We start from the raw sequence: 22,056 nt of genomic DNA on the forward strand, positions 1-22,056 counted from the left end.
TAAGGTGCTTGGAAGTAGGTACAGAGGAGATGTTGGGGTAAGTTTTTTTATGCAGAGTGGTGAATGCGTGCAATGGGCTGCCGGCGATAGTGGTGGAGGCGGATATGATAGGGTCTTTTAAGAGACTCCTGGACAGGTACATGGAGCTCAGAAAAATAGAGGGCTATGGGTAACCCTAGGTAACTTCTAAGGTAAGGACACGTTCGGCACACCTTTATGGGCCAAAGGACCTGTATTGTGCTGTAGGTTTTCTATATTTCTAGAAACTGCTGAACTCCTGGGACTTTCACACACAATAGGCTCTAGAATTTACAGAGAATTGTACATAAAACAAAAAAGTTCCAATGAGTATTTCTGCAGGCAAAAAATTTTTGCAGTTGAGAGAGGTCAGAGGAGAATGGCCAAACTGACAGAAAGGTAACAGCAACTCAAATAACCACACAGTACAACAGTGATGTGCAGAAGAGTATCTTTGAATGTACAACATGTCGAACTTTGAAGTGAATGGGCTACAGTAGAAGAAGACCACTAACATACCCTTAGTGGCCACTTTATTAGGACAGGAAGTATCTAATCAAGTGGCCACTAAATACATATTTCTTCTTGTAACTTATCATATCTCGTGTCTTGCACTGTACAGCTGCCACAAAGCATCAAATTTGACAACACATGTTAGTGATAGTAAACCTGATTCTTAGCCTGATGCATTTGTGGTTCGCCAAAGAAAGATGAGATTAGCTTAGGTATGACAACCCGGAGACTTTAAGAAACTAGCAAAAACAAAATGACTAAAATTTGATAAAACTGCATCAAATAAATATTAGAGTAACTTAGCAGCAAATATAAAAACAGTTTTGAGAACTCCTACAAACACATGAAAAACAGAGTAGCAAATATGAACCCTGCTGCCTTAAAAAGCTGAGCTGGAGAACTATAGAGGAAATAAGGAAAAGTTAGATATGTTGCATTAATCTTCAAAAGGTGAAGATATAAAAAGTATTTTAAATTGGTCAGTATATAAATGGAAAGAAAAAACAATTAAGGCATGGTATAGTAGTGTAGCAGTTAGTGTACCACTATTACAGTGGCAGCAATCCAGGTTCAATTCCCATCATTGCCTGTAAAAAAATCTGTATGTTCTCCCTGTGATTGTATGGGTTTCCCCTGGGTGCCTCAGATTCCTCCTACATTCCAAAAACATTCCAGTTAGCAGGTGAATTGGTTACATTGGTGTAACTGGGCAGCATGGACTTATAGGGTAAGAAGGGCTTGTTGCCATGCTGTGTCTCTAAGTACAGTAAAATTACTAGCAAACTAACGGGACTAGAGGTTGGCAAACTTTTGGATCTGACGGCTCATGCTATTAGGTTCGTAGAGCTGGTGGCAGAAATACTGGATACTTGGTTGTGCCCTTCTGAAGTTCTCCTGATTCTGGTAGGATCCTAGAGGTTCAGTGAACAATAGAGCTAATGTTGCTATTCAAGAAATGAAAGAGAGAAAACCACAGGACTATTAACTTAACATCAGTCTGGAATCCTTTATCAAACAAGTGGTAACAATATACTTAGAAAATGAGTGATTGATCAAAGGAAAACTGTATTCATTATTTACCTAATCCATTAGACTTCATTATTGTGCGCACATTGGATAAAGAAAGCAAGTGAATATAACATATTTTGATTTCCAAAAGGCATTTATTAAGGTGACAAAAATGTTACTGCATGGGTTAGTGGCCATGTTGAGTGTGACATACAGGGATAAATGGGTCATTTTTAGGTTGACAAGCTATCACCGGTAAAATGCCCTAGGCTCGCTTATTTGTTCTCAGTTACTAAACGACAGTAAGATAGAATTCATCCAAATTACCTGATGTTACATGGGTACGTGGGGAAGTGTTCCGAGAAAGATAAAAACTCATAGTCATAAATTATGGGATTACGGAAACAGGCCATTTGGTCACCACAGTCACACTGACCAATGGTCACCCTTCTATATTAACACTATCTTCCAGCAGCTGGCGCATAGCCTTCAATTCCCAGCAAATTCAAGTGCTCGTCAGGACATCTCCTGAGTTCTGCTTCCACCACCCCCATAGGCAGTGTATTCTAGGGACTTGCTACTCTCTGGATACAGAAGGTCCCCCTCAGATCCCTCCAGATCTCTTACACCTTACCCTAAATTTTATCTAAATCTGATATTAAGAGAAATTTCCTGCTATCTATCCAATCTATATTCCCCATAATTTTATGTACCACAGTCACATCCCCTCTTCACCTCCTCTGCTCCGTGAAGAACAGACCCAGTCTCTTCCCATAACTGTAACTCCTCTGCACTCTCTCTAGCGCAGCCACATCCTACCTGCGCACGTGCTCCAACCTATGAACAGTCCCTACATACGATCAAGCACTGGGGAGAAAAACAGGATTGATTTCTTGCCTGCTTTGGGTGCTGGCTGGGAATAGAGAGGGACATTTCCTCACATATTCACTCCCCTCCCACACTTCAACAATCAGGGAATAGGATGAGCAGAGCCAGAAACGCTAAGGAGACTCGCTCACTGAGTCCATGAGGCCAGCTGCTATTCTCATGGCCACCCATTCTCCTGTCAGAGCCATTTCTCTGACCCTCTCAAACACACTGTTATTCTTCATTTCCAAATTAAGAGCAGTTTGGGTCACAAACAGTTTCAAGAACAGAACCCTGTCATTTCCTGGGCACTGTAGTATGGTAACTAGACCTTGCTCTTGTATTCATTGCCCTGAATAATGAATAATCAAATATCTAAGACAGGTTATGAACAAGGTGATTGAGTAGCCAAAAAACAGAAGCCAAAAATACAATAGTTAGATTGTAATGAGGGGATATTTACAGTTATCTGCTTTAGAAGGAAGAATAGCAGGTCTTACTGCTGTGACACAATAAAAAAAGGTAGTTATTTTAGTGTTCAGACACTTGAAATAATAAGATAGTATGCTGGCACAGCAAGTAATGAAGAAGGCAAATAGAATGTTGGCCCTTACTGTAAAGGAATTGAATGCAGCTACTATTTTACAGGGTCTGCTGACAACACTCCATGATAGACTGCACAGAGTTTAGCCTCTTCATTCAAAGCAGGAGATAACTGCCCCAAAGCTAAAGAAACCCAGGTTTGCAAAGGTAACTGGGATGACGGGGACTGTCCCAAGAGGAAAGGTTGAGTGAATGAATCCAAACTCTTTGGAGTTTAGAACAGCAGTCAGAGCATTGAAACATAAAGCTCAGCGAAGACTTGACAGTGAAGAAGATTCCCCTGGCGAGAGGGTCTAAACTGAAATTTCTTCTCTTTCAGTGTTGCGAATCTTTGGAATTCTCAACCCCAATGAACCACAGATGCTGCATATTTAAGGATGAATTACATAGATCTGAGTTACCTGGTACCGATCCTCAACCTGAAGTGCCAATTCTGTTTTTCTATCCACAGAGGCTGCCTGCTAAGTGTTAGCAGCTTTTCCTGCTTTTGAATAACACAGATATCTGGACTAAAGGTGATTCAAAACTGATGTAGTCTTGATGAAAGGTCTTGGCCTGAAAAGTTAACTGTTTGTTCCTCACAATAGAAGCTCCCTGATTTACTGAGTTCCTCCAGAACTTTGTGTATGTGGTTCTCAATTTCCAGCATCTGCAGAATTTCTTGTGATGATGATTCAAAACTTATGCAGATTAAGCAGGAAATGGTGTTGAAACCAAAAGTCACATCAGCCATGATTTTACAGATTGTCAGAGCAAGTTCAAAAGACCATAAAAAACATATACATTCTCAAGAGCACGTCCTGGTTGAGACTAATCAGTGTAACAGAACAAACAGCAAAACCCCACATCTCTTATTATCGTGGATCAGTGTGATGCTAGCCTTCCAAACTCATTTCACACTGAGTGGTGCAAATTCACCTCCACCTTTTAACCATGTTGCAATCAGTTTTTACACTGCTAACCAATGTATGCAACCAGTTGTCAACACTACAGAAAGGAAATATACACATACTTACAACTGAGTCTCTGCTGATATTTCTCAATCACTTTCAGAAGCTCTATGCAGGATGTCTGTATTGTACGATAAATCTGAAACAATAACATTGGAATTGAGAGATCCAGAAGGATAGGGCAGGGCAAGCAGAACAGCAATAGTTAGCAACCTCTCTTTAGATTCCAAACTCTCTACTAAAATTCTGTGTTAACCAGTTGTAGTAGCCCTGTAAACCTAACAGAGCAATACAGATTTTAATAAAACCGCCCTGCAACATGGTTAATCATTAATTGGTGATCTTCCTCAGAGACCAGAGGGAGAGCTTTTTGTAGGAATTGTTTAGGACATTGGCTTCCTCTGTAACTGAACACTTAAGTTCCACAAACAATAAAGCCATCCAGACTCTCCCTCCAGAACTATTTAAAAATCTAGCAACAGCACATTGAAGTCCAAACGTGGTTTGGAAGACATGTTTTAGTTCGTTAAATAATTACTTTAGTACTAAAACATGTTGGTTAAACTCATGTACATTTATAAATCTTTCAGTATGTGAATGGCATATTTGCTTCAGATGGTAGTGTGACAAGTTGCAAAATTTATATCATCATTTGTTTGCTGCTCATTAGGACAAGGGTGTAAAGTACCTCAGTACTTCAAACTTCAGAAGCTGTCCATATACATTCTTGAACCTCTTCAACTTCAAAGTCAAAGTTGACCTTATCATCTTAAGTAAATGCATGCACAGGTGCAATGAAAAACTTAACTTGCAGCAGCATCATAGGTGCATAGCCTCATGAAAGCAATATTCACAAGAAAATTATAAATTATACATGATTTTTACGCGAAAACACAGCTGAACAAAAATTCAAAGTTAATTTTAGTCCTAAGTGGTCAAAGTAGTCATACTCATAGATCATAGAAGAGTACAGCACAGGAACAGGCCATTCAGCCCACAATGTTGTGCCAAACCAACTAAAAAGCAATCAAAAACACCCAAACATTAAACCCTCCTACCTACACAATGTCCATATCCCCCCTTCTTTCTTACATCCATGTCCCTATCCAAACATCTCTTAAAAGCCTCTCCAATGTATTTATCTCCACCACCATGCCAGGCAGTGCATTCCAGGCATCCACTACTCTCTGAGTAAAATACTTACCCCTCATATTCCACTTGAATCCACACCCTCTCACCTTCAATGCATGCCCTCTGGTATTACCTGGGAAACAACTTTTCCCTGTCTATTCTATGTATACCGCTCATAATCTTATAAACCTCTATCAGATCTCCCCTCAGGCTCTGCCACTCCAGAGAAAACAAACCAAGTTTATCCAGCCTCTTATGAAGAGAGGTCATGCCCTCTAAACTGGGCAACCTCTCCAAAGCCTCAACATCCTTTCTGTAGTGGGGCAACTAGAAATAAATGCAATACACCAGATGTGGCCTAACCAGAGTTTTACAAAGTTGCAATATAACCTCTTGACTTTTGAACCCAATGCCTCAACTAATAAAAGCCTCTGGATTAGCATCCCATGAGGGGCTTTGTCAAACGTCTTACTAAAATCCATGTAGACAACATCCACTGCCCTACCCTTATCAATCTCTCTCGTCACTTTGTCAAAAAACTCAAAGTTGGTAACACACAACCTGCCCCTCTCAAAGCCATGCTGGCTGGCTCTCCCTAGTTAGGCTACGGATTTCCAAAAGCTCATATCCTACCCCTAAGAATTTTCTCCACTAATTTTCCTAAAAATAACGTGAGACTCACTGGTCTATAGTTCCTTTCTTAAATAGAGACACACATTAGCCACTTGCCAGTCCTCTGGGATCTTGCCTATGGATAGAAAGGACACGAAGATACTGGTCAAGGCCCCAGCAATCTCATCCCTTGCCTCCTTCAATAACCTGGGGTAAATCCCATCAGGCCCTGGGGACTTGTCCACTTTAATACTCATTGGAAAGTCAAACACTTCCTCCTCCTTGACCTCTAAACTCCCTAATGTATTTATACACTCAGTATTGATCTCCTGGCGATCCCCACCCCCCCCCCCCCGCCCCATATCCCTTTCCTTGGTAAATACTGAAGGAAAGTACTCATTAATACCTCACTCACATTCTCTGCATCCAAGCAAATGTTCCTCCCTTCATCCTTGAGTGATCCCACCCTCTCCCTAGTTATCCACTTGCTTTTGATGTGTGTACAGAATCCCTTGGAATTCACCTTAATCCTACTTACTAAGGATTTTTCATGGTCAGTTGCTAAATTGTAATGATTAGGGTTTTCCCAGTTGTTTCAAGATCTAAATGCTTGAGGAAATAGCATTTTCTTGAATTTGTTGGTGTGGTGTGGTTTACTTCAGGTTTCTGTACCTCCTGCCCAAAAGTGGCTCAGGTGGTGGGGTTCTTTGACAATTGACATTGCCTTCTTAGGAAGCATCTCCTGTAAAGGTGGGATGGATGTGCCCATGATGTGTTGGAGTGAATCCACTACTCTCTGTAGCTCTTTTTAAAGTTTCTGACAACAAGCCAACCTTCCTTAACCTCCTAAGAAAGCAAACACATTGGTGCTGATTCACTGGTACATCAGGATGTCCCTGCAGACAGGGAACTATAGGAGCAAAAAACAAACTGTTGGAGAAACTCAGACATTGCAGTTTTGACCTGAAATGATAACTACCTCTTTGCATCCACAGATGCTGCCTGATTTGCTGAGTTTCTCCAGGATATTCTTGCAGATTGCCTTAAAAAACAACGACATATGCAAGCCCTTGTCAAATTAACTTCAAGCCAAATGAAGCTTACAGGTTGGACGTGGAGAGAATAGTTGTTTGTGGGAGAATCTAGACCAGGGGTTACTGCTAAAAAAAAATTATTTAAACAGGGTTTAGAATTCATTTTTATTCTCTCTGAAAGACATGAGTCTTTGAAATTCTTATCCTCAAAGGGCACGATGAATATACAAACTTTTGATGATCAAACATTAACATGGATTTGGGAATGCAATGTTAAAGTTACCGTGAGATCAGCTGTAATTCTGTGCAATGGCAGAGCAAGCTTGAAGGGCCAAGTGGCCTATTGCTATCCCTTTGCATGTTCATTCACCCTTTGTGATTCAGAATAAAAGGAGGCACAAAGATAACGTAACATGTACAATAGAGGAATATGGTACAAGTTTAACACAAAACATACCAGTCACCCAAAATATTTAGGGCTTATTTTTGACTGGGATTATATTTTTAATGCTGTCTCAGAACTGGAATGACAGCCAAGACTGCACATCAGAAATCTCTTTATGACTCCTGGGTCCAAAATCAATGTGGTCTGACCACCCACATACTTAGATGTGGTGCTGCCTAGGCAGTGGAATGTTGAATCTGTAAAGTCAGTAAAATCTAATGGTAATCTGGTCAGTCAGGAGCTCCTTTCCACTGACAAAGGGCCAGCCCTCCGGCACATTCCTATTCTTCCCATAGAGGAAGCAAATCTCAAAGGAGAGGTAATCCCATAAAGCATATACATCTCTAATGGAAACTCCATTGCATTATTTCTGACAGTGAAATCAAAGCTCAGTGTGATTTTATTTGTACACTGGAGAGCAAGAGACATTAATAAAGTATCTACAAATGACTGTGCTCAAGATCTATGCCAGTAGAAGCCAGATGATAAATCCATTGTTTACTCTACGTATTGGTAACACAGATACAGCGACAGGAAACTGCTACTGGATAACACAGTATCCCACAGGAGGAGTAGGACGTTCAGGCTACAGCTTATTCTGCCTAACACAGAAAGGTGGAAATACTGGGGTTGCAATTTTTGCATAATAAATTTATATTTACCTGTAGACACAATGAGATGCACTACCACATAAATCTAGAGTTTGCTAAAAATGAAAGAAACTCACTGTAAAGTGTAACACACATAAAATGCTGAAGGAACTTAGCAGATCAAGCAGCACCAATGGAATAAAGAGTTGTTGTTTTGGGATGAGATCCTTCAACGGGAAGTAAAGATGGCTTCAACTTTCAATTTATACTGCACTGGCTCTGCTCTACTTTAAGGCAAAACCACCTGTAGCAATGTTGCACTTTGAATAAAATAAGGCTTTGACTGCAGGTAACCTTTCAATTTTACCCAATCATGTTGCACACAAAGCAATTTGAGGAGAATTTAAGGTTCTCCATTGTCCGTGACAACACAGAGATTATTTTTTCTGTGTTTTCCACTCTTTCATAGCTAACTGCAGGGTAATTACATTAGAAACTACTTCATCCGTAGTGCAATGCATGCTCAGAGCTAAATATTACATGAAAATTGTAAACAGAGGAAGCAGCTGTTATAAGACTGTCATAAATGTCACACAGAGTAATGAAAAAAACTGAACACTTCTTGCTTGGTGATACAACAAATAAACATGCTGACTGTGAGATGTTAGGCAATAGAATGGCAGTGCAGTGTGCTGCACTCCTTTAATAGAGATGGAACAAGCTAAATTCAAACATTTCCACTGGAACTTCAGCTGACCCTTGCCTCAGTTCCTAAATAGAAAACCCTCCGCTAGCGTTGCCACTGCTTCCGCAGTTTTATTTTCCTTCCTCCGATCTTCTCCCCTCCTATTGGGAAAGAATTGAATATTGCCAAAATATGGGCCCCACAGCCAGTGGTTGTCCTCCTGTGAGCTCTCCAAGTGGTCACTAAACACAGATGCTGGTCAGGCTGTTTCACTAAGTGGAGAAGTTACAGTCAAGCAAAGCCTTCACCAACCGAACTTCCAAACATACTCAGTGCTCAGCATAACAACTGGGAGTAGTTATTACCCAGTTTCCTATTACCTTTCATATTATCTGCACCACCATGGACTTGCCTTCAAATGTATCTGTTTATTTTGCATTGAGGTCTAATTTTTGCACAGGTTTTAAAAATTGTATCATAGAGTATTACATACATTTATATTCTGTTCTTTGCTTGTAGCTACATGACTAAGATATTGCTACCAGCAAGTTTTTCATTGTCCCTCACTGTAATTATGGACATCACAATAAACTCGACTAGTCAAAAGGCACAAAGACAAAAAGAAGCATTCAAAACCTGTGAAAAAAGTGATTTGACCTCCACACTGTCTGTGGTAATGGATTCCAAAAACCCTATATAATGGTAGCACATCCCTTTCTTCAAAACTGCCCACAATGCTCCAAGTATGGTCTAGCCTTATAAACCCTCAGCATTATATTCTTGCTTTTCTATTCTAGCCCTCTCGAAATGAATGCTAACGTTGTATTTGCATTCCTTACCACTGAGCCAACCTCAAAGTTAACCTTCAGGGAATCCTGCACAGGTACTCCCAACTTCCTTTGTACCTCTGATTTCTGAACTGTTCTCCATGTTTGGAGAATACACTATGCCTTCATTTCTTCTATCAAAGTACATGACCGTACACATTCCTACATTGTATTCAATCTGCCACTTCTTTTCCCATTTTCTTAATGTCAGTCCTGCAAGGTTAACTAGGCTTACCGAAGCTCTGGTCAGGAAAAATATCAGGTATAGGCAGCTGGGATCAAGAGAATCCCTTGGGAAGTATACAGGATGAAGGAAATCAGGATGGCAAAAAAACAAGGAACAAGGTATCTTTGGAAGATAAAGGAGAATCCTAAGAAACACTTAATCTCAGCCCAGATGAAAGACAACCTAAAACTCAGAATGCCCATTTCCCTCCAAAGATGCTGCTTGATCCACTGTGCTTCTCCAGTGTTTTCTGTGATGCTCAAGAATCCGAAGAGACTTTATTAGTATATTAAGAGAAGGATAACAAGGGAGAGAATGGGTCCCCTTAAGGATCATTGGGGTCATGTGTGTGTGGAGCCACAGGAGATGGGGACTTGGACTGCACCGTGTACTGTGAGCCATTCTGGCTGCAATACTATATGAAGGATGTAATTAAGCTAGTGAGGGTGCAGAAAGTTTCAATAAGCAGGTAGTTAAGCGGAGTTAAGATGGCGCCAAGTGGCTGCTTCTTCGAGCTCATCTGTGGAAACAGCTTAAATTCCTCTCTTTAATGAACCTTTTTTTTTCTTTTCAAGGTGGCTGGAGTTCTATCGAGGTCCCTGAGTGCAATGGAACTCAAACTGTGGGGTTTTTTTTATGGCAGATGAGTTCTCACTCCTGAAGCTCACCGGCCAGCCTTTTGCCGACCTTCTCCAGGCTTTGCTTGGAAGATGGCACCTCCAAGGTGCAACCCTGCGTGGCCCTGTCCATGACAGATTCCAGGCCGGTGTTACCAATTGAGGCGTTGTGGGAGGAGGAACATCAGAATTTTGCTGCAGCGGATGTTTGAACAAAGGTCTCTGTAGTCCAACAATTGCTTTTCCCCCCACCCCACCTTTTCCCTCTCCCTCAATATTGCGCAAAGTTTGCTGTCGATTTTCAAGTTGGAGAATCTTGGAATAAAAAGCAACACAGCAGACTGTACAATCCTAGCAGTGACTGTTAGTTTCCCCTTTTGCTGTGAAATGGGTAACATCTCTCTGACCCTTGCTAGTGAGAGAGAGAGCCTCTGGCATGTTGAACTGTCAGGTAAAAGATAGTTTTTGTTGACTGCTGTTCATGGTATCTTTGGGTGCTTTGCTATTTCTTGGTTGGTGGGGGTGCTGGTGCTTCTTTGCTGAAATGGGTGGGAGAGGGGGAGGTTGGTGCTTTGCTGCTGCTTGCTCGAGGGAGGAGGGAAGGGGGGCTTTGGGGTTCTAACATTTTTCTGTCATTCAACCATTGAATTTGAACAACACCCAATCTAGAACAGCTGATCGCCTGGTGGACTCAACCATAAGCTACTCTAAAAAGTCATCTTGTGGGCATTCTGCAAATTCTCACACTTGGGATCCAGCACCAACCTGATTTTCCCAATCTACCAGCATATTGAAATTCCCTTTGACTATCGTAACATTGCCCTTTTGACATGCTCCTGTTGTAATTTATATCCACATCATGGCTACTGTTTGGAGGCCTGTATACAACTCCGATCAGAGTATTTTTACCTTTGCAGTCCCTAAACTCTATCCACAAGGATTCTACATTTTCTGATCCTATGACACTGCTTTCTAAGAATTGTGAGGGGACAGACTCAAGAGAAATCTGTGAAGGAAAAGTTTTAACATAAATGGTGTTGGGTGTATGGAATGAGCTGCCGGATGAAATGGTAGAGACAGGCACAATTACATTTAGACAGGCTCATAGACAGGAAAGCTTTTGGAGAGATATGGACCAAATGCAGGCAAATGCAATAAGAACCGGAAAGACCCTTAGCAGGCATCAATGAGTTAGGTCAAATGGCATGTTCTGTATTATTTAAGTCACTCAGCCTCTTTCAAGGCTATAAGCATTAAAACAGTCCAAGAGTTTGAAAATTAAGTTTGTTCTTTAATAACTGCTCAACCATATTTCGTGCAATGTTAACTCAATCTGGCTTGAGCCCACAGAAAACACATTATCACATTGTTATCTATGGAAGCCTGCAAGACAGCATCCTCACTAAAGCTCAGAGGATTGCAAAGTCCAACAGAAATGCAAGTTATTATTTTTCTTGTAATTGAATTCTGCTCATGAAGTGGATAGAGAGATTGAAAAGCATCCCATCAGCTGGAACTCCATGTAAGACCTTTATAGACAGATTTTGATTTGTTTACAAAAGGTATTCCAAGCCAAAGCAAAAAATTAAAAGACATCTGTAGCTTTGTTAACTATGGGTCAGGTACTGAAAACTGGAACACAGTTAATATTGTACATTTATTTAAGAAGGGCCACAAGGACAAGTCAGGGAACTATGGGCCAGTGATGCTAACACTAGAGATGGGAAAGTTACTACAAGGGACTAAGAGACAGGATCTATCTGCATTTGGAAAGCAAGTACTGATTATACTTTTACTTTACTGTCACCAAAAAATTGATGCATACAATCATCACAGCGATACTTGATTCTGCACTTCGTGCTCCCTGGAGTACAATTCAAAGTAAATATAACTTTAAAAAATTTAAATTATAAATCATAATCAGAAAATAGAAAAGGGATAGTAAGGTAGTGCAAGTCAGGTCCGGATATTTGGAAGGTACGGCCCAGATCTGGGTCAGGATTAGGGATAATCAGCATGGTTTTGTGTGTGGGAATTCTTTGAAGAGATGACATGCAAGATTAACGAGGACAGGGTAGTAGACATAGTCTACATGGACCTTGAAATGAGCTGCCGGGGCATGTGCTAGAGGCAGCTACAATTGAAATATTTAAAAAGGCCAAGGTTCATATACAGAGAGGTTTAGAGACAGAGTCATCGAAAAGTACAGCACAGAAGCAGGCCCTTTGGTCTTTCTAGTCCATGCCAAACCATTTAAATGGCCTACTCCCATCAACCTGCACTGAAACCATAGCCCTCCATACCCTTAACATCCATGTACCTATCCAAATTTCTCTGAAACTTTGAAATTGAGCTTGTATGTATCAGTTGTGCTGACAGCTTGCTTTGCATTGACCCCAAGTGAAAAAGTTTCCACTCATATTCCCCTTACACTTTTCATCTTTCACCCTTAATCAAAGGCCTCTAGCTGTAATCCCACCCAACCTCAGTGGAAAAAGCCTACTTGCATTTACTCTATCTGTACCTCTCATAATTTTGTATACCTCTATCTCCCCTCAATCTTCTACATTCCAAGGAATAAAATCCTAACATATTCAATCTTTCCTTACAACTCAGGTCCTCTGGTCCCAGCAACATCCTTAAAAACATTCTCAGTATTCTTGCAACCTATTTACATCTTTCCTGTAGTTAAGTGACCAAAACAATACTCCAAACTTGGCCTCTCCAATGTGTTATGCAACTTAACATAACATCCCATCTTCTGTACGCAATACTTTGTTTTATGAAGGCAAATGTGCCAAAAGTTTTCTTTATGAAACTATATACTTGTATACCACTTTCAATGAATTATGGACGTGTATTACAAAATCCCTTTGTTCTACAGCACTCCTAAGTGCTAGACCATTCACTGTACAAGACCTACCCTGGTTGGTCCTACCAAAGTGCAACACCTTGCACTTTTCTGCATTAAATTCCATTTGCTACTTTTCAGCATGTTTTTCTAGCTTGTCCAGATCCCACTGCAAGCTCTGACTGTCTTGCTCCCTATCCACTACAGCCCCATCTTGGTGTCATCGCAAATTTGTTATCCAGTTAACCACATTATCATCCAGATCATTGATATAGATGACAAAGAACAATGGACCGAGCACCGATCCCTGCAGCACTCCACTAGTTACAGGCCTCCAGTCAGAGAGGCAACCATCTACTAGCACTCACTGGCTTTTCCTGCAAAGACAGTGTCTAATCCAATATACTACGTACCTCATCATGAACATTAAGCAGATGAACCTTCTTGACCAACCTCCCATGAGGGACCTTGTCAACTACCTTGCTAAAGTCCATGTAGACAACATCCACTGCCTTGCCTTCATCAACTTTCCTCATAACTTCCTCAAATTGGTTAGAAATGACCTACCATGCATAAAGTCATGTTGACTCTGACTAATCAGTCCCTGTCTATCCAAATACTTTGCAATAACTCTCCGACTATTGATGTCAAGCTCACTGGCCTATAACTTCTGGTTTATTTTTAGAGCCTTTCTTAAACAGTGGAACAAAATTAGCAATCCTTCGTTACGTCACCTGTCTAGAATACTCAATATTGGGAGAACTCCCAATACTCAACCTACAGCCTTGCGGTCACCGCAGTCGTTGCAGCTCACTGTGCCATTGTAGAACGTCCCTCAACCTAAAGAGTGGAATCGGTCTGTGTGCATCGATCTTCACTATAAACCTAAGCAGTGCAGGTGGAAAGAAAAGTCCTACAGTGATGGAGATGGCATGAAACGACAGGATGGTAGATGATGCTGGAAGTTGCAGTCTCAACTCTGCATGTGGGCGGCTCAGACTCTGCATAGGCGGCCTGACTGCTGACCTGAGGGAACAGCAGCATTCGGCAGCCCTCTGAGTGACCAAGCAGCCTCTTCAGGGATAGCACCACTTGCTCCGAATGGAGATGGTCCTAGAAAAGGTGGTCCAAAAAAAAAGCTTGCCTCACCACCGCCTGGATAGTTCACCACGGCCAACAGGCATCTCACTCAAGTGGTAAGAAAATGGAAAAATAAAACAAAGAAGTCAACACATCTCAAAATTGCATGCTGGAACGTACACACATTGCAGGACTCTACAGAAGGTGACCGACCCCAAAGATGCTTAGCACTTGTGGCATGATAACTAGCTTGGCTGGACATTGACGTCACTGCTATAAGCGAAGTATGTTTTGCAGATCAAGGATCTTTGATAGAGCATAGTGCAAGCTACACTCTCTTCTGTTCAGGCAGAAGCAGCAACGAGAACAGACTCTCAGGGGTGGGCTTCATGATCAAAAACACCATCGTCAAAAAGCTTCAAAGCCTACCAGTCAGAACTTGGTCTACTTATGTCCCTGTGACTCAAGATGCAAGACAGCCAATTTGTCACCCCTGTAAACATCTATGCCCCCACAGTGCCAGCACAGCCTGCATTTCTTACACTCCATAAGTAATTCATTTGTTCCTACCTGCTATACACCTTTTTTCTTTACCAGCACCTCAATATCTCTTGAAAGCCAAGGTTCCCTAAACCTGTTGTTGACCACACAAAAAAAGTCTACAATTTGTGGATTTCATGAATCAAGGACAGGGGAAGCAGACAAACCGATTGTCTTTGTTCCCCCTGCCCCCTTTTGTGGACTCTGAACTGATTCTTGCTCTGGGTAATCTAATGAGAGCAATTGAATGTGGACACAAGGAGCTTCAGGTAATGGTCTGGTAAACCTGAGACCATTCTCCGATGAGTAGCTACTTATTATGTAAAATGACCGACCTATCAAAGAAGCTATCTGTAATCTCACTAAAACTATGCTGGGTTGCCTCATTTAACTGGTTTGGACCAGTCAGAGTTGAAAGACACAATAACACAAGGCTGTGGTGGCTAGACCCATGAAACAATGTTGTTTGTAGCTCTTGACTAGAACCAGTAACGAGGTGACCTTGAGACAATGGGATGGAGATTCACCACTTCAACTGATGAGGAACAATATAAAAATCAGGAGCTCCAAATACACAGGTGCAATATCTCTCCAACAACTAAAGACCAACCATCACCAATAAGGAGGGCCTCATGGACACGTGGCAATGAGGACCACGAGGAACACCTGGCCAGTGTAGACTCCTTTCCCAGGTACTGCCTTTTCTCTTCATTGACTGCTCATGGAGGGTCAGGGATTCTAGTGGGGTGTACACAGGTAGTTAATTTGTGAACCCATGTGCTTTTTAGTTGTGAAATAAAAGTTACTTATTGGTAAATGCAGATTCTCTGTGCCTCAGTTATTACAAGGGGTGACTCCCATAACAGAATTGGCGTCCCTGTTGGGGGATCAAGGGTAAATCTCTTCATTCAGCAGGAGACTCGAGTCAGACTACGTGGGTAAGGTAGAGAGAGATCTGGGGCTGGGTAGTTAATGGTTACTGACGCAGGATGTTAACAATGTTAAGTTAACAAATTTCATAACACATACTGGTGATAATAAACCTCATTCTGATGAAGAGTTCAGGAAATACTGCACATCCGAAGGACTTGTATTGTTTTAATTGGAGGGCATAGCTCCAGAAATATGTGTTGGGGAAGTGGACGCAATATGAGGAGTTAGTCAGTCACTCTGGCTGTGAAGGGAAAACTGCTAGGGGAAACCCTTTGGAAAATCGCCCAAGGGAAGCTATTGGGCAGGAAGTTAAACAATTACAAAATCCAGTAGCAGTTGTCTATTTAATTGAGGATTTGATAGAATTAGGACAAAATGCCAAGGCAGAATGGCATTCATTAGATAAGGAAAACAAATGTTGGCATAAAGCAGAAGGTAAGTGAGAGAGGTTAAGAGAACACAAATGGCTCCAAAAGGAGATAGAAACCTTTAGAGAAAGGGTTACTGATTTACAGGGTCAGAGAGGTATGGACTTGATTCATATGAACCAGTTCCAGTTGAAGTCTGATAAATTACTAAAGAAGTAAATAAGAGGAAGCAGCCAAAGTAGTGAAGGATGAAGTGAAAGGATTAAGGAAACAGTGCAGCGATTTAAAGACAGCTGTGAATGTGATTCAGAAATCAGCAAAGAAAGAGTAACACTGGGATCATGCAAAGTGTTTAAAACAGATTCAAAAGCTACAGGACCAAGTTGCTGCACAGCAAGGAATAATACGTGCTTTTGGATCTGAAAAAAGGGGAGGAAGGTGAATATGGAGATATTGATTGGCATGATTTAGTAGATGAAGCTACTAGATATGGACACGATAATTACAGAGCACCATTTCCTGAGGAACTCCCACTGACACCCTACCACAGGAGCCGGTGCTACTTAGTTACTTATCAGAGAAGGTGGAACCAGGGGGAGGAAATCAAAATCAGAATATAACATACACCACACCACTCAGGGTACAGCAGCTTAGAGATATTTCTTAGGATATTGGGACATATGTGCTCGGAGACTATCCTCGTGAGCTTTTCCAAGCAACTAGTCATCAGAGAGTAATACATGACCTAGATGACTCCAAGGAAAGGAAATTGAGTATAATGTGTTTTCATCCAAATATACACTCAGCTTTGCCAGATATACAATGACATGGTAGGGGAACAAGTGAGGAATTAAAGAACACAGTATTGACTGTCATAGGTGTTAACAGAGGGGACGGACTGTGCAGGCGCACTAGCCGAATGTTACCAGAGGAGAGGTGAACATCCTCCCACTGCATTTGCATCCCATTTATGGATGATGCTCCAAGGGGTTTATGGAACAGCATCAGATCAGGACCATTTAGGACCAGACACCTCAAGTAGGCAGTTGAGGATACTGGTATCTCACTGTAGCGATGAATCTAAAAAGTCACTGGGAATGTTGGATCCTTCTGACCCTACACATACTGAGGAAAATGAGTAGAGCTTGGGAAAAGGAGATACAAAGACCTCAAATGGGAAGGTGATGTTTATTAAAAGTCAGACAACTGCCTGGAGAAATGAGGGCAGAGGACCCACCCCGAGAGCCTCCCTGCCACGCTATCAAGGGGCAAGGAAGGACAGAGGAAATGAAACAGGGAGAACTGAAAGTGGAGTAAATTAATACTATAACTGTGGTCAAGAGTCAGGAGCTCCAAATACACAGGGACAATAACTCTCCAGCAACTAGATATCAACCATCGCCGATAAGGAGGACCTCACAGACACGTGGGGATCAGGACCTTGAGGAACACCTGGCCAGTGTAGACTCCTTTCCCAGGTAATACTGTTTCTCTTCATTGACAGTTCAAGGAGGGTCAGGGCTTCTAATGGGGTGCATACAGGTAGCTAATTTGTGAATCCACGTGCCTTTTAGTTGAGAAAATACAAGTTACTTATTGGTAAATACAGATTTTCTGTGCCCCACTTATTACAACAGGTGATTCCTATAACACTGCTACATTTACATTGTATTCTGACAGGCACATCTAAGCCTTGTAATCTCAAAATTTTACTTTTGAAGGCCTTCCACTTACCAAATACACCTTTGTCAATCCACACTTGCCATATCCTTTCTGATACCGTCAGATTTGGACTTTTACCAATTTAGAATCAAAACCCAAGGACCAGACCTTTTTTTTCCATATTTACTTTGAAACTAATAACATTATGATCACTAGATGTAAAGTGTTCCCCCACACAAACTTCTGCCACCTGCCCTGTATCATTCCCCCATAGCATATCAGGTATTGTACATTCCCTCAATGAGATTTCTAAGTACTGATTAAGGAAACTTTCCTGAACACATTTTACAAAGTCTATCCTATCTAGTTCTTTTACAGTATGGGAATCCCAGTCAAGCTGTGGAAAGTTAAGATTCACCTACAATATCAATCTTATTTTTCTTGCAACACTCTCTACAAATTTATTCCTTTAAATTCCGCAGACTGTTGGGTAATCTGTAGTATAGCACCATTAATGTGGTCATACCTTCCCTATTCCTCTGTTCCACCCGTAATGCCTCACTAGACAAGTTCCGCAATCTGTCCTGACTGAGCGCTGCCATGACAATTTCACTGATTAGTACCGCCACCCCTCCTCTTTTAATCCCTCTCACTCTGTTGCATCTAAAATAATGGAACCCAGAAAATTGAGTTGCCAGTCCTGCTCCTCCTGCAATCAAGTCTCACTAATGGCTACAATATTGTAATTTCAGGTGTTGATCCATGCCCTGAACTTATTTGCCTTTCCTATGATTCTTCTTGCATTGAAATATATGCAGCTCAGAATATTAGTCGCACCATGTTCAATCTTTTGATTCCTATCTTTGTTTGAGGTCTCTTCAGCAAAGGCTCCATCTTCCTTGGTGGAGTTCAATGACCCAAAAATTTCAAGCCCTGCCTCCTACACCAACTCCAGTTTTTATCCGAATGTTTCTCCACTTTGTAATAAATGCAACTCTGCTGATGCTTCTTTAATTCATATGTTTTGGTTTTGCCCTAAAATTGAAAAGTTTTGGCGGGAAGTATTTCTTACCTTCTCACAACTTTTTAGGGTCCAATTTGACCTACATTCCCTTACTGCCTTGTTTGGTATTATTGCAAATGAAGATATAACTTTAAATACTCCTAACCGACAGGTTTTAGTTTTTACCTCTCTTTTAGCAAGGATAGCAATCTTGCTTAAATGGAAGGAGTCTACCCCTGCTACACATCTTCAATGGCTATGTGATATTATGTCTTATTTAAATTTAGTGAAGATCCGCTGCTCAGTCTTAAATTTGAAACAATCTTTTTATAATATCTGGAGACCTTTCCTGAATTACTTTTCCAATTTATAAAGTTTAACAGTGCACAGGCTTTCATGTATATTTCTATCTTCTCTTCTTAAGCAAATATGTTTTTTTTTCTAATTATCCATTATCATCCATCAGCTTTTTTCATTGGTAGTTGGTAGGAGGTTGACTTTTTTTTAATATAAAAAATTTCTTTTATGATGTATGACCTATATTTAAATTTTTGATTACAGTGGTATACCTTTATGTGATATACTATAACATTTTGATCAATTTTATTACAATATATGAATGTACACAATTTATGTTGAGATGTATCTATGTGTTGCACTCCGTAAATCTTGTTTTTTCTTCTGAATAAAAATACTGTAAAGACCAACTCCATGGCCACGTGTTAAATTGTACAATCTTCCTATTTCTGGCCTCACAAGCACATGGCATGGGTAGCAATCCTGAGGTGACAACCCTGGAGGTCCTGGTCCTTTAATTTGACACCTAACTCCCTGAACTCACTTTGCAGAACCTTGTCACTCTGTCTACCTATATCATTGGTACCTGCATGGACCACAACTTCTGGCTGCTCACCCTCCCAATTAAGAATGCCGAGGACTCTGTCTGAGATGTCCTGGACCCTGGCACCCGGGAAGCAAAATATCATCTGGGAATCCCGTTCTTGTCCACAGAACCTACTTTCCGTTTCTCTAACAAACGAATCCCCTATCCCCACGGCTCACCTCTTCTCCCCCTTTCCTCTGAGTCACAGAGTCACACACAGGAGCACCATGACTTTCGTCAGATAGGACATCACCTCCCCACAACAATATCCAAAGTGGTCTATCTGTTGTTGAGGGGGATGGCCACAAGGGTACTCTGCACTGGTTGTTTAACTCCTTTCTCCTTCATGACTGTCACCCATTTTCTTGTGTCCTGTACCTTGGGTGGAACTACCTCTCTGTATGTCCTATCTATCTCCCACTCGGCCTCCCAAATGATCCAGAGTTCATCCAATTCTTGCTCCAATTCCTTAACACAGAATGTTAGAAGCTGCAGCTGGATGCACTTCTCGCAAGTACAGTCATCAAGAGACACTGGAGGTCTCTCTGCTTTCCCACGTCCCGCAAGAGGAGCATTCAACTATCATGCCTGGCATCCCTACTGTTCTAACTGTACAAATATAAAGAAGGAAGAACAAGAAATAAACTGCGTGAAAAAAAGCTTTTCACTTTCTCTGACTGAAGCCTCTCCTCACTGAAATCTAGAAGAGCTAGCACCCCAAAATCCTCACTGTCCATTCTGCTTGCCTCTGCCTTATTTTAATTTGTTCTTGCAAATCAATCCCAATTGCTGATTGGCCGCTGCTCAGAACACCAAACTGCTGCAAGTCGATGCCTTATGTATTCATTCTGCAAATCTGAGTGAGCTATGTCTTCTCACACTTCAGATCTCCAACTGGCTGCTGTTCAAAACAGAGATATGAGCCTAATGCAGGCAAATGGATCAGCTTAGATGAGCATCATGGTCAGTTTGAAGAAGTTAGACCAAAGGGGCTCTTTCTTTGCTGTACAACACTGCAAATCTAAATTAATGCCTTACTCCATTACAGGAAGGAGGCAGAATAGGGTTGAGAGGGATAATAAATCAGCCATGATGGATGGCAGAGCAAACTTGATGGACCGAATGGCCTAATTATGATCCTATGATTTATGATCTTATGGACACCTCCAGCAGCTTCTTTTCATTCAGTACAGAGCAGCATTTACTTTGTCTTTCACAGTCTATGGTCATTGCTGATACAACACAATCAGATCAGTATTGTCTCTAGACTTTGTGAACATAATGGTACCATTAAATCTTTACAAAATACTAAAATGCAATACATTGTGTTTGCATCCTTTATCACATTTTTCCTACTAGTGATAAACATGAAATTAATTTTTGTTCACCGTAGTGTTCTTAAGAATATCCACACCATTCACATTATGGAAATTATACATCATGCAATTACATTTTACTCAGATCCAAGGATGAGGGTGGTCAGGTTTGGACACCTACCTCTAGCTTCGCATCTAAATCTGCATCCGAAGCTACCAGATGCTCATCTTCTTTCTTTCCCGTTGCTTTGATGAGTGCCTGCTTTGTCTTCCAGTACTTCTTCTGCATCTGACTCACCACCGATTTGTCATTCTCGAGAACATACCGGTTAAACATCTCCCCAGAATGCCTGGTGAAAATAACAGCCAAAGTCCTCACTAAATGACAAACTAAGTAAAAACACATGTTGGCCCCAAGATATCCCTCTGTGCCCTACTTCATTTTCACACACTCTGGACAGCTGCACAACAAACTAACTCTGAAGTCATCACTATCTAAATTATCACTCTATCTCTGCATTTATATATGTATTATACTTGCTGGACACTTGTCCAGCTGCAGTCTTCAAACCAGTGTCTGGAAAAATCAGCTGTCACTTATCTTTTTGATACAGTTCCCCGAACAGATTAATTCAGGGATTTCAATTTAAAACTATTTAGGTTCCTCACCATCTGCATGACATCCTTTCGAACTGAGATGGAGAGGAATTTATTAGCCAGAGAGTGATGAATCTGTGGAATTCATTGCTGCAGATGGCTGTGGAGGCCATATCATTAGGTATATTTAAAGCCAAGATAGGTTCTTGATTAGTAAGGGTTTCAAGGGTTACAGGGAAAAGCAGGAGAATGGATTTGACAGAGATAATGAATCTGCCTTGATGGAACTGCGGAGAAGACTCCATGGGCCAAATGGCCCAATTCTGCTCCTGTATCTTGTGGTTTGATGGACATGCATTTAAGTTGAGAGGGAGAAAGTTTAAAGGTAATGTGCGGGCCAACTTTTTTAAGACAGAGAAAAGTAGTTACCAGGGTAGTGATGGAAGCAGATTTGATATTGGCGTTAAGCGACAGTTGGATAGACACGTTCAATATGTGGGGAATGGAGAGGTATGGGTCGTGTACAGTCAAAAGTGATTGAGTTTAATTCGCCATCACGTTTGTCACAGACATGGTGGGCTGAAGGGCCTGTTCTTGGAGTCCTCAACACTGCCTCTGATCTCTTCAGACCCTCCAGCTTCAATTCAAATTGGGGTAAGGAAATCCTTTCTGGTTACTACTCTCCTCCTCCCTCAGT

At 41.3% G+C, this 22,056-nt stretch overlaps 1 protein-coding gene across 2 annotated transcripts in view; it reads right to left on the minus strand.

Annotated features, from left to right (window-relative positions):
- The window catches only part of LOC132392874 (islet cell autoantigen 1-like protein), a 145,754-nt gene that overhangs the window by 95,255 nt on the left and 28,443 nt on the right, over positions 1 to 22,056 (minus strand). For both annotated transcript variants that reach the window (XM_059967381.1, XM_059967382.1), the window contains exons 4-5: positions 20,944 to 21,112; positions 4,026 to 4,098 (exon numbers count right to left, since the gene is read on the minus strand). In XM_059967381.1, the coding sequence (XP_059823364.1) occupies positions 4,026 to 4,098; positions 20,944 to 21,112 (242 nt within the window). The remainder of the gene's footprint in view (positions 1 to 4,025; positions 4,099 to 20,943; positions 21,113 to 22,056) is intronic.

This window comes from Hypanus sabinus, chromosome 4 (assembly GCF_030144855.1).
Source record: "Hypanus sabinus isolate sHypSab1 chromosome 4, sHypSab1.hap1, whole genome shotgun sequence".
NCBI classification, from domain to species: domain Eukaryota; kingdom Metazoa; phylum Chordata; class Chondrichthyes; order Myliobatiformes; family Dasyatidae; genus Hypanus; species Hypanus sabinus.